The sequence below is a fragment of the Polypterus senegalus genome, chromosome 9, assembly GCF_016835505.1.
Source record: "Polypterus senegalus isolate Bchr_013 chromosome 9, ASM1683550v1, whole genome shotgun sequence".
In the NCBI taxonomy this organism is placed as follows: domain Eukaryota; kingdom Metazoa; phylum Chordata; class Cladistia; order Polypteriformes; family Polypteridae; genus Polypterus; species Polypterus senegalus.
The window spans coordinates 79887826-79901513 of NC_053162.1; the positions used below are offsets into that span (position 1 = coordinate 79887826).

The 13688-nt window shown below is 35.9% G+C and overlaps 1 protein-coding gene across 2 annotated transcripts in view; it reads right to left on the reverse strand.

Moving 5' to 3' along the window:
- nfat5b (nuclear factor of activated T cells 5b) overlaps positions 1–9629 on the reverse strand; it is a 134495-nt gene extending 124866 nt beyond the window's left edge. Inside the window, exon 1 of one of the 2 annotated variants that reach the window (XM_039763341.1) lies at positions 9305–9629. In XM_039763341.1, the coding sequence (XP_039619275.1) occupies positions 9305–9377 (73 nt within the window). In that variant the 5' untranslated portion in view covers positions 9378–9629. Of the gene's footprint in view, positions 1–8779; positions 8798–9304 lie in introns of those variants that run through there. The other variant, XM_039763342.1, reaches the window with a different exon arrangement.
- Positions 9630–13688: the final 4059 nt, after the last annotated feature.

The window sequence follows — 13688 nt, forward strand, 5'->3', positions numbered from 1 at the left end:
TGCTAAAGTACTGAGACTCAGCCTCGTGTTCTGGGGTGCAAGACAGGAACTTATAGTGCACCCATGATCTTTTATGATTTGCTTCTGCGGCGCTTCACTGCAGCGCTGTGAGCCTGCTGTTGCTCTGCCCCTGCAACGGACAAACAATGTTCCACAGACGTGGCAATCGCACTTCGGCATGTTGCCCCGTTGGTGGTGGTGGGAGGGTGTTTTCCCAAAAGAGTTCAGAAACTTTACAATATGAAGAAGAAGAAGGATGATTCTGTTTGATAACTGTGCTGCCCACAACATGCTTCCACATTTAGATAATGATTGTGCTGAATTCCTCCCACCCATTTGCACAGCAGTGCTTCAGCCATTGCATTTGGGCATCATTTACACCCTGAAAGTGTATTATCACAAGGAAATGCCGAGAAAAATTCTCATCAGCATAACTTGCAGACAGGAAAAGATTAAAATGAATGCGAAAGAAGCTACTGAAATGATTGCAAACGCCTGGACAGAAGTTAAAGAAAGCACTATAGTGACAAATACAGAATCTCATTACTATGAAATATTCATTACAACAAAATATTTTTTAGGTCTCTGCCAGTTCGTTGTGACGAATATTGCTTGTAGTTTTTCATTTTAATCATCTTCTCATTTGGGGAAGCATAGGTAAGAAAATAGTAATATTACTGCTCAACATAATAACAAAGCTACATTTTGCATAAATTTTAAATTACAAAAACAAAATTATAAAATATTCTCTGCCAATTTGCATCAGTAAAATGGACCAAGTTGCTTCATATATTGCTTTATTCTGGTTTTCTACGTAAATGAAAAGTTAGTACAGAAAAACAGTTGCCATTCAAAGGTGCATGGTTTAAAAAGTCTTAAAATATATCTTTCATGAATAAAAATGTGATTTTTACTAGGTTAAACAGTATTTTGGCACAGTGGCTAGTTCTACTGTCTACACATCTCCAAAGTCTTGAGTTCAAAATTAAAATTGCATAGGTGCCTTTCTACCCAAATGTGTGGATTAGTGTTAGATCGGTACTTAAACTAAACTAATCGATACCAAAAGAGTTCTGAAGAAAATAATGGATAACTCCTCCATGTTACACCATCCTCTCTGATGCACTGCACAATTGCTCACTCCTCTGAAGCGGCACACTATGCACCACTTTTCTCTTGATAGCTGTGACATCCAGATTATGTCAAATAATAATCCCCTGTCAAGTCCAGATCATTTTGAAGTCCTGATCTTGTTTAAGTAATAGGGATGTCCTTGTAAAGTTCCAATCATATTGAAGCGTGTACTTTCATTTCATGAAGTCTACGCAACAGACTTTTTCCACAACTGCAATAACGAGTGTCAGTGGGATGGACATTGAGAGGAAAGCCGACATTTACTTCCAGTACTGAAAAATCTCGAAATGCTGGTACCATACTTTTAGAATTGCAGTTTTTCTGTACTTTTTCAATACTGGTATACTGCAGAATCCTAGTGTGGATTCTTCTTTGGATACCTTAGTTTACATTACACATACAAAGGATGTGTGCGTTATGAAAATGGGCTCTGTTTGGCCCTGTTCAAGTGATGGGATGTATGTGCCTGCACCCTGGACTAGCATCCTGTCTAGGGTAGGTTGGGACTTTGTGTCCAATGCTCCCAGTACCTCTCAAACTGGATAAACAGATTTAAATAAAATGTATGTATGGGTCACATCATCTTGCATAATTAAGTAAAGAGCAACAAGCAAACAAACTTCTGCAGTATTAGGTTCTGGGATGCTTATTGCATGTTTCACAAAAGATTCAGTAAGATTTATGAACAAAAGAGGATCAGTATCTTTAAACTATTTTGTGCCTCAGTCTCTTACTTGCTGAAATATTTTATTAAGATAATCACCTTAATATTACAGATGCAAAAAGTATTTTTACTCCAAAGTTATCTACCTAGATTCTTATACAGGGTGAGCCAAAATGAAGTACCTTATTTCTTAAGGTCACTGCGCGAAGTAGTGGCAGCCAAGTGAGTTGGGGTGAGCATCCTTTGATAGGCGATCCCTTGTAGTTTTCAGTCTGCAACATGCCTTAGTCCAGTGTGCACTGTGCTTTCACAGTCAAAGGGCTCTTCAAAAACAATGAATCCATCATTACTACCCAACACACCTTCCAAACGCACTTCAGCATTTCTTCTAACAGTGACATTCCAAATCAGAAAACAATTCTGCAGTGGGTGGCTAAATTTAGACAGACGGGTACAACATTAAACAGAAAATCTCCAGGCTGTCCTCGGACTGTACAAATGCCTAAAAATATCCAAGCTGTAAGGGCATTCAGCGTGCAAACATGCTTCTGCCTTAGGCATTTCCAACACATCTTTGAAGAAGATTTTGCTTGAGGACCTTAATTTCCATCCATACAAAATTAAGGTAGTGCAGGAACTCACTGAGAGAGGCTGGGAGAACCGTAGAGAGTTGTGTGTGAACATTCTGTGAACCGAGATGCCACTGTCATGTGCAGCAAAGAGGCACATTTCCATTTGAGTTGTTACGTAAATTAGCAAAATGTTCGCTACTGGGCTGAAACCAACTCTGAACTTCATCAGAGACCCCTGCACAGTAAGAGTGTTACAGTTTGGTGCACCATTGCAGAATTTGCCATTGTAGGCGCTTACTTTTTTGAGGAGAGGGGAGCAGCAGTCACTGTCCTTTTAGAACATTACACTGAAATGCTAGAGAACTTTTTTGTGGCCCCAACTGGAAGAAATGGTTGTGGTGGATGCCTGGTTTCAATAGGATGGAGCAACAGTTCAAATGGCGTGGAGATCCATGTACGTTTTGCAGGAGATGTTTCCAGGGAACCGGATCACCCTGTGCGGCGATGTTCGGTGGCCTTCATGTTCGCCTGATCTCATGCTGTAAGAATTCTTCTTGTGGGGCTCTTAAGTCGAAGTTATACACACACCGACCTCAAAACCCTGAAGCCCTCAAGGACACTATTTGCCATGAAATCGCCGAATAAGTCATGTGAGCGTTCAGAAATCGCCTCGAAAAGTACATCACTAATGATGGCCACCATCTTGAAGACATCATTTTAAAACACAGTGGAAAAAAAATCTATTTTGTATACCCTTTCTTGTCTCATAATGAAATTTTGTTTTTGTAGAATAAACATTTGAAATGTGGTACTTCTTTTTGGCTCACCCTGTACATACTCACTTTAAATTGGCTGCTGGTACAAGAACCCAAAAAATTATTCAAGATGAAAAGTCTTAAGAAGTAACTGAACTAAAACACATTCCTCAACTCACTGGTTTTCTAGAGATCGTCAGTGGTCTTAATAGCATTATATCTAAAGAGGGAGCCAACCTACGACAGCACCACTTTATGGGGCACCCACAGAATCAAGTATATTCACATGCTGCCCAAAACCAGAGTTGCCAGTAAACGTAGAAGTCTTTGCAACATTGGCAAAACTGAAACACCCATAGGATTCTGAATATGCAAACACCACAAAGACTATGAGAGACTCCAATATTCACTTCCCTAACTACTTTTTATACCATCATGCTCTCCTGTACTAAAAAGGTCCCTTAATATGGCTACAGTACTGATAGTGTCTGCAAATAAAGAAATGCAGAAAAAATAACACCATATGGCTAGAGCTTACCAGAACCAGAAGAGAATGTACTGAGCTTACGTATTTTACAGAATAAAACCATAAAAGTTGATGACAAACAAGAAAAATATATACTTAGAAAAAATATTCATTTTACTTCAATTTATCAGCATACAAAATGAAGCACAGAATTAAAACACATGGTGCCAATTCAAACCACATACTGGACTCCAGGTGTGATCCTGAGCAAGTTACATGCCAATATATATTTTTAAAAACACGCAAAACTTTGTTATCCATTAGTGATTTTAAGTAACTATGGACAATCATGTTAGGCTTCCCCCCAAAAATACGACTATGATACACTACCAATAAGTTACCTAATTTAATATGCAACCTATTATATATAGAGAAAAAATGTAGTGTGCTTGTTACTTCCCTGCACTAGCAAGTCACATGACTCTATTCGTGGACACCATATCCCAGGAAATTAATTCTGCAGGGACTTGCTTGGCAAAAGTGCAAGAATTCCTTTAAGAGAAGTTATTTTAATCATGTATGTCGACAAGCCACATAGTAACAACGAAAACTTTTAAAACTCCCCTCCCACCACACTTCCTCGTTCATTTCTTTAAACTGCCTAGCAACAAATATTTAAATGCTAATGATTGCAGTTGTAAATGAAAACATTAACACAAACCTATAGGTTTCATCTCAAATATCTACTCTTTAACAGAACGAAACTGGCAGGTTCTGCAAGTTGTACTTATACTTCATATAATATACCTTGCTTACCCTGTCATTAATCTTGTGCCTATAATGTGTCCAAATGAAGTCTGATACTTATTCCGTATTTGTGAATTTAATATTTAATAACAACAGGCATAAAACATAAACCATGTATCTGCTGCATGCAAACTTTACTTTAAAAAAGGAAAACTTAGCAGACTGCTGATCTTGCAAGGAGAAATAAACAAAAAGATATTCTTATTTTTAAGGCACTTGCTGAATGTAAAGTGCCCTTCTATTACCTGCTCTACACGTTTGCTGCGGAGATTTTCTCTCCTCATATTAAAAAGGTACATGTGGCACACAACTCATAAAATGCATTAAATATTTTCATGTTGCGACCTCCCAAAATCTAAAATGAAGAGAGACTTGGTAAACATCATTGTAATAAGAAAGCAGGAAAAAAAAAAAAACACACACACCACTGCCAAGCATTACAAATCAACAAGAAAAATAACTGGTTTATCAGCTATAATCACATTTATTTAAGTTAAACCTTTTTGCACCATTTCCACTTCAACTCTTAAATATTAATTTAAAAATCACAATAATGGTACTTGAATATAATGCTTACTTTCTTACATGTACTGTACTGTATTATGTTACACTTTCAACATGACCTAATTCTTAAAATAAGCACATTAAATTATGCCAATTAAATAATTTTATTTTAATAAAGTTAGTCATAATTAGCATTTTAAGAACATAATTAAAAAAAATTGACGTTAACAAAAATCAAGCCTTTTGCTTAATTTTTAATAGTTAATACCCAGTAAACATAAGTGCATTTTAATTAACACTTGGTTGAATGTCTATTCAATGTGAACAGATAAGGAATACCTGATAGTTTGCCAATTTCTGCAAAGTTAAATAACATGAAAAATTCTACATCATTACATCTTGTCTGAAGAAGGGGCCTGAGTTTTGAAAGCCTGCATATTGTAATATTTTTAGTTAGCAAATAAAAGGTGTCATTTTGCTTCATTTTTACTGTAATAAACAGCATATTGGAAACAAATATAAACTGTACACTAGGTATGGCCAGTATGGGCAAAAATTCATATTGTGGTATAATTATTAATTATGACAGTTTTAGTTGACAGTGGTATAATTTATTTGCACATACATTTAAGACTGAAATGTATTTTTTAACATGTAACAAATGTACTATGGATTTACTGCGCACACTGGCATGAATCGTATCTGTCAAAACAATGCTAACACTCTTCTATTCCAAATATTTGATAGTAGGTAGTCAAAATGATAGAAGTACAGGGTTTTTTTTCCTCATTTGCACCCTTGTTCATTCAGGCTACCAATGCTTCCAAACAAACATAGCACAAGATGCTTCTTCCTTCTTTTAACTTTCCTATTTCCATCAGCTCACCAAACAGGTTGAAATGCACAGTGATATTCTTAAAGAGAGTTTGAGCCGAGTTATTGCAAACAGCTCAGATACAAATCCACACACAAAGAGATTCAATAACTTTAAGACACTCATTACCAGAAACAAAATTTCCCATTTTCTTTTGTATGCATGTTTTGTATTGTATTTTAAAATGTGTTTGTACATTTTCAACTAATTTTACAATACTGGTAATTTTTTTTTTTTTTTTTAAATAAACCCCATACTAGGAGTATAATTTCTTTCAATATACCAAATCAACCTGTATATCAAGCATTTCTACTGTTCTAAAAAATATAATAATCATCATCATCACTGGTTTAATAGCCACTTTTCAAGTATAGTTGGGTTAGCCATGTGCCGGCCAAATTGTTTGCTACTAGTCTCTGCATTTCTGGCCACTCTTTGGGCGAGATCCCATTCTTTTTATTATCTGACGCCAATTCTAACCACGTCACCTTCATCCTTTCTTGGGCCTCTAGCCCTCTACCTCTATGGTGTATTTCTTCACTTTATCATCCTCTGCTTTTCACATCACATTCCCAAACTACCTTAGTCTATTTCTCCTCAGCACAGCACCCTAACATCTCCACACCAAAACTTTCTCTCATATCAGCATTCACCATCCTCTGACTCCATGACATTCCACACATCCTTCCAATAATTTTTTCAAGCTTCATGTTTTGCCTTTTTGGGTCACTTCTCTCTTTCAACAACCTGTACATTTTATTGCATTTCAATATCTCTAAAATGCATGCCCCCTTCGCCTTCAATGATCACCTTGGTCTTTTCTGGATTTACTTTTAGGCCCAGCTTTCCCTTTCAATATGTTCTCTTTCAATCTGTTTCAATTTTTACTGTCAATAGATGATGATCTGTCTGTAAACAAGAGCTCTTAAGGTAATCCTTTGTTCACTTCTCTAGTCACCACTTCCATCAGTATTACAAAAAGCAAGGTGCATCTCCACCTTTGCCTCAGAACTTTAACTATCAACATATGCAGTCCTAACCACGGTTTGTACTTCGTCATACACCGACATTACCATAAACAGTAATCATTCATCCACACCCAACCTTCTCAATGATTTTTTTCAGATGAAGAAATGCATAGTGCAACTTCTTTTTCTTCACTGGATGCTTTTCACATATTTTCCCAAAAATAAAGATTGCATTTGGCTAACTTTCAACTGCTCTCAAATTCATTTCTCTAGCGCTCTATCAACCACCTTCATTACATGCTCCAAAAGCTTGAGCACTCAATCAATTACATACACTCAAGTGGATCACCATTCCTGTGTATGGTGGAATGGTCCCACTTATTTTCCAATCTTCAGAAACTCTCTTGAACACAATCATGTTGCATATGTCTGCTAACCATTCAACTCTAGAAACTTCCAGAGTATTCTTAAGAGAGAACACTAAAATGGGCAATATTCTTTGGAGGAGAGAAGAAGAAAATATTAAACATAAGGTATTTTCATAGAAGCACCTAACTGTCCTATTTGCGTACACTTCAGTGGAACTCACAACTCCTATTTGAATTTTCATCCATATGCATGCTAGTCAATTAGACTTTTATAGAATGTCATTTCTTGTTGTGCTGAAACTAATGACAGAATATAAAATTTATCCATTCAAGCAAAGTATCTTTTTAAAAAAAAAAACCAACTTTATCTTGTTCGGGTACGATATCAGTGTAAGCCCTGCGATATACTGGTGACTTGGATAGATTTATAGGGTCATGTGTACAGAGTAGAGTGAAATTTTTAATCAACATGGAACAAATTCTTACTATCTACTGCTACAATTAGTGAGAATAACAACATTAACTGAACAGGTTTGTCTTCCTTACCTGAAAAATCTCAGAACATATTTGTCATTGACAAACAGAATATGGACATTTATATGGTATGTATCACTGTATGCTTCGCTTTCAATTTTTTGCAGAACATTGTGTTGCATTGTCCTAGTTTTGGTGGTCATGTTACAAAGAGGACTATTTCCATTCAGGTTAAGTTTGTAACTTGAACTCAGCAGTATATATCTGAACAATGCGATCTCTGGACAAAAAGTAGAATTTTCAGTAGTGAACTACTATTACACCTAGAAACATATTTGTAGGTCAACACAGTAAAGTATCAAAATTTACAAAACAATACGTAATGCATGCTTTACACTTCTGCTACCTTTATTTACACCCTCCCTTCCAACACGGTAAACTTATGATTTAAAGCTAAATGTGCAGTCCTTAAACATTTTTAGATCAGTGCTACAAGATAAGATGCAATTTTATCAGTGTTATTACTTTTTGTCAAGATTTACCCAAACCTCTTTAAAGCATACTGTTTTATGGTCCTTTTGTGATTTTTGTAAAATGGAATACAGATTTGTAGTTCTTTGCTTGTGTCACCTGTAAACCTATTATGTCTCTTCATTCTAACTTACTGTATGCATTTACTCTGTTTAAAAAAAAAAAAAAAACTAACTTAATTCATTTTGTATTATAACACAAGAAAGATCTAACAACAAAGGGCGCTGTAATAAACATTTTTTGGCAAAATATTTCGGTATATTTTTCCTTTTTAGTACTACACAGTTAAACACTTATGATTTTGTACATAAAAGTACATAATTAAATAAGATTTTCTAAATGACAAAATAAAAGTCATGAGTTTCATTACTATTTAAACTCAGGTTCTGATGTTGCGAACAGATAATAAAACTGGGAGGCTAAAGAAATTATTTTGGGGATCTGCTGTTGAACAACAGCGAAACGGTTGAAGAATCATAATTAATTTCCACATGGTAAAACGTGCATAAAAATATGAAGGTTACTAGTCTATAAACTGGTTCTTAACCTAAAGCTTACGCGTCGTATATATAGTACATAATTGGAACACATCATAATAGGATTTTCTTCAGCTAATAACACTTCTGCGAAGCTTCTACAGGATAGGCGCCAGCATTACTTACAGTTATGCCAGTCATGTCGGATTTCTGGCACTTCTCTTTAAATTCGGTACAAATGGGTTTATATACAATTGACGGGATGATACCAGTTGTAGAGCAAGTAAAATTAGCAAGAAGGGCGACCAAGAAAAACCTATTATTGTAAGGAATGGGAGTGTGGAAGAGGGCGTGTTTGCACTCTTTTAAAATTACGATCGCCCTGTGAAAGCATTGCTTTTGTCATCACGTGCCATACAAAAAGAGTAACATTATACTGATACACCTTACTAAAAAGTATTTTTGTCTCCCTTTTTCATTCTGGGTGCCCATAGAAACTGAGTAACTGCCACTCGTCGAGTCCTACATCCCAGCAAGCTAATAAACACTACAGTATTAATGCCAGCATGTCAAAGAGAAAAGGCCGAAACCTAAGTATCTTTAGCAGATAACTCTTCGCGAAAACACGTTAACTTATTAAACAGAAAAGGAAATTTGTAAGAGAGACAACAACACTGTGAACTGTCAACATGCCCATAATGTCAGCGTTACCTTTGGAATACAACGATTTCGGCGAATTTAGGTCGAGATCACCACTGAAAAGGGAGATGAAATCAGATGGCATCGCACTGCTTCTTCAACTGAGGGGATCCACACGGCGCCCTCAGAATGCCAAACGAATAACACACCCAAGCAATGCTCTTCAAAAGGAACAAAGAAAGCAAAAATAAACAAAAAATACTAAACTAAACAAAAAAGAAAAGCAAGCAAGGTATCAGTCCGTATGTTTGCTTATTTATATCTTTTTTTTTTTTCTACGTCAAACCAGCCTGCCAGGAAGCTCAACTCTCCAACCTCCTTCGACTCGTCTGTTTCTGTGCTTCTTTAGGCGCCTCCTCCCACGCGACCCCTTTCACTGAACGCAGGCGCAGATCAGCTGGGAAAGCCGCTGCGTCACGTGACAAAACGGGAACGTGACTTATCCGAAAGAGACACCCGCTATAAACCTTGTTGAGGTACGCGTCAGCCTTGGCGATTATTAACTCAGTTTTAAAATTAAATAACCTGTATGGATATAACACACATAAAGGAAGAAGAAGGCGAGAAAGAGAGACTCGTTGCCTAAATTGGGACGCAATCCGCAGATAACTGAATGTCAAATATAAGTTCAAGTTTTAGTGATAGTAAAAAGCCATTGTCATTCGAACACTTTACAAAATGTTGCCAAATATGCAATGCAGTTATTGAGTTTGTTTTTTAATCTACACATTTCGTTAATATGCTTGAATAAAGGACCAAAGCAGACTTTTTTTCATTAAGCCCAGATCTTTCATTGTGAAGGACAGGCTGCTAGTAATGTTCTATTAGTTCATAGTGAAATATGTTGTAGTCTTGGCAATCAACACCAACTCAGAGGCTGCCAGATTAAAAGAGTACCCGATATTTCTAGACTGATCGTGGCCTCTCTGGAATAAGTGGTTGAAAAGACCAGGATGCTGGCAAAAATAGAAACAGGTTTTCGTGATTAATGCTACCCCACTTTTCTATGACCCATTATTCAAAAGCATCTTTATCCTCTGGCTCATTAGACTATAGGATCATCAAGGTCATCGAATGCCTGCACCTGTGGCATCCATCATTTAAGAGTTTAGACGATCAGCTAAAGGTTCTTCCACTTAAGGCAGTTTCATTTATCCACAGAATATTAAGGAGATTTGCATCTTGAAATCTTAATGCATAGTATAGGTACTAAAAAACTCTGCTGTACCCTTTCCAACTTTATATATGATAGAAGGGGGTTTTTTTATTATCACTAAACTTCACTGGAAGCCAGCAAAATGATTTAAGAACCAGAATTATATTGTCATACTTACTGTATATTCCTGCAGCCGTATTTCAAATTAGCTGCAAAATACTAAGTTAACAAATCAAACAACTTTACCATAAAGCTTCAAGCTTTCAAGCTTTATAATGCACTGATGAGGCCTCATCTGGAATACTGTGTGCAGTTTTGGTCTCCAGGCTACAAAAAGGACATAGCAGCACGAGAAAAGGTCCTAAGAAAAGTGACTAGACTGATTCCATGGATACAGGGGATAAATTATGAAGAAAGATTGAAAGAGGTGAGCCTTTTCAGTTTAAGCAAAAAAGATTAAGAGGTGACATGATTGAAGTGTTTAAAATTATGTTTAGTTAGGGAATTAGTCCAGTGGATCGAGACTTTTGTATTAAAATTAATTCATCAAGACCAAGAGGACACAGTTGGAAACTTGTTAGGAGTAAATTTCATGCAAATATTAGAAAGTTTTTCTTTACACAGAGAACCATAGACACTTGCAATAAGCTACCAAGTAGCATGGTAGATAGACAGTAGGACTTTCAAAATTAGAACTGATATTTTTTTTAGAAGAATTAAGTAGATAGAAATTATGAGCTTTGTTAGGCTGAATGGCCTGTTCTCATCTAGATTGTTCTAATGTTCTAAAGAATTGTCTTTTCTTGAGACAAATGAATTGAACTTGCTTTTTAAGGTTCTGCCGCTTAAAAAACACATTTCATTTTGCACTATTTACAAACTAGAAAGAGTAGGTCGTAGGAAGTACAGAAATGTGTCAACCAAAGCCTAAACCCTTGTCAAAGATAACACTTAAATTTTAAATGAACTTAGTTAAACTAAAATTCAAACCTTTGGATTTATAAGAGTACAGTATTTAGTATTGCCTTACAATTTATAGAATTACCACCCATCAAAGGAACTTACGCATTTTTTAAATTTTAAATTTAAACACAAATAATTGCCATTTATACAATCTTTTGCATCAATAATGAGGTTAAATAAAGATGAAATTGAAAAAGAATACAAATAAATGTCAATAATGCATTTACACTTAATTATGTGCAATGGGAACCCAGAGGTCTTTAACTTAGAAAATAAAAGGTTTCATTCCATTTTAAGGTGTCATGTTGGGCCCTATAGTCAGGTTCTGCTAATCATCTGGTTAAGTTTATATATTAGGAGCAACACATATATGTTGCCAGCCACTTTTCAGCTCTGGCCTGGAAGTCATTTAAATGTCTTCACATCATAACTTAAACTATTGATCATTCAAATCCACTTCTTTAGACTCCAGTGACTACTTAGACTTAGTATGGTACTATTTATAATGTGATCTTGTGATGTTATGTCTTAGGTCTTTTACTAGTAATTGTTATATTTCCTTAACCCAACTTATATCTAGCTGAAGCTTACTTATCATACCAAACAACTGTAACACAGCACCCACAATCTGGTGTCATATGGTTTCTTTACACTTGTTGTCAAACATCTGTTACTTGTCAGTCAATTTGGAAGAAAACAAAATACATAAATAATTAATAATCTGATTATATTTTAAGCAATTAAACACATGCTTGGCCTGACATGGTTCTTGTGTCACAAGTGTTAAGGCAGGTTGTCTTGCTGGAATTGACTGTACCTGGGGAAGACCGGATGAGAGAGGCATTTGAGAGAAAGAGAGCTAAGTACAACAAGCTCGTAGGCAAATGCTGAAGCAGGGGCTGGAAGACCCATTGCTACTACTTTGAGGTTGGCTACTGAGAATTTGCCAGACATTTGCTCTGCAGGGCCCAGGGAATCAGTGATCTGCACAATAAATAAGAGAGTCATCAAGAACATCACTGATGTCACTGAGAAAGCATCAAGGTGGCTATGGATCAAAAGGAGCAGTCTGTGGACCATATCAACTACCTAAACACAAGTTGGGGGCTGATTACCCTTGGCTGGGTCGCCTGGGCAAGGGTGTATGATGTTGAAAGATCCAGGTTACATCAATGATGATGTGTCTAGGTGGTACTGTAAGGTGTGCGTTAAATCACTCCAGTGTGTACTACCTTAACTGTAAAAATATTTTTCCAGTTTTGTCCATATATTTTAATATTCTTTTCCTTAACTCCATCTATCATCCAGCAATCACTTTCTTGCCGGTAATTATGAAATGATTGTAAACAAATTAAAAAGTCCATTGTATGATGTTCAGTGGAAACACCACAAGCCACTATGTGAATTATTTACATTTTAACTTTATTTCTGGTATTACTCCAGTTATTTTCACTTATTACTAGATTTAAATGTTTTCCTTTGATAGAAATCTACTACAAGTTATATGTCTTTCAAAGCAATAATATATTATTCAAAATGGACATTTGTCAGTAATAAAGATGACTTCATAGCATTTAATACATTAATATGAATTTAAGAATATAAGCTAGTTTTTTTTTTAGTTTGTTTTTGATTTTCACAAATGATCTGCAGAGATGTAGAGTCCTGGGTTTGAATCCCAGCCTGGACAATGATTGTGTAGAGTTTACAAGTTCTCCCTATGTCTGCATAACATTTTCCCAAGTAACGCTGAATTTCCTTCTACTTTGGAAAGTTGCTAAGATGGTCCTGAATGATCAAATGTGAGTTTGCTTCTGTGATGGACAGACATCCCATTTCAGGGCTGGTTCCTCCCTTGTGAATGATTCCACCAAAATAATCTCCTATACTCACAACCTTGAACTTTATTTTGAAAGTTTGATGATGGGCAGTTGTTTGGTAATGTTTTCTCATTAACGTCACTGTAGATATTAAAAATACTTAAAAGGAATAATGTATGGTGCTAACAATATTATTTAGTTTTGTCTAACAAAATATTTTAATTTTTAAAGATTAGTTAAGATGGATGGATGGATAGTTAAGATAAAAATCCTAAAGCTCTACAGCTCCCTAAAAATCCTAAAGCTCCCTCTACATAATATAGGGATTTGGAGGTCAAAGCATTTTACTTCCATGCTAATGAGACTCCATGTCCAAAGGTCAAGTACAAAGGCAAATCAACTATTTACAGTGCAAAACAAATGAAAGAAGTTCAAAAAGTCATATTTAAGTAGGTTA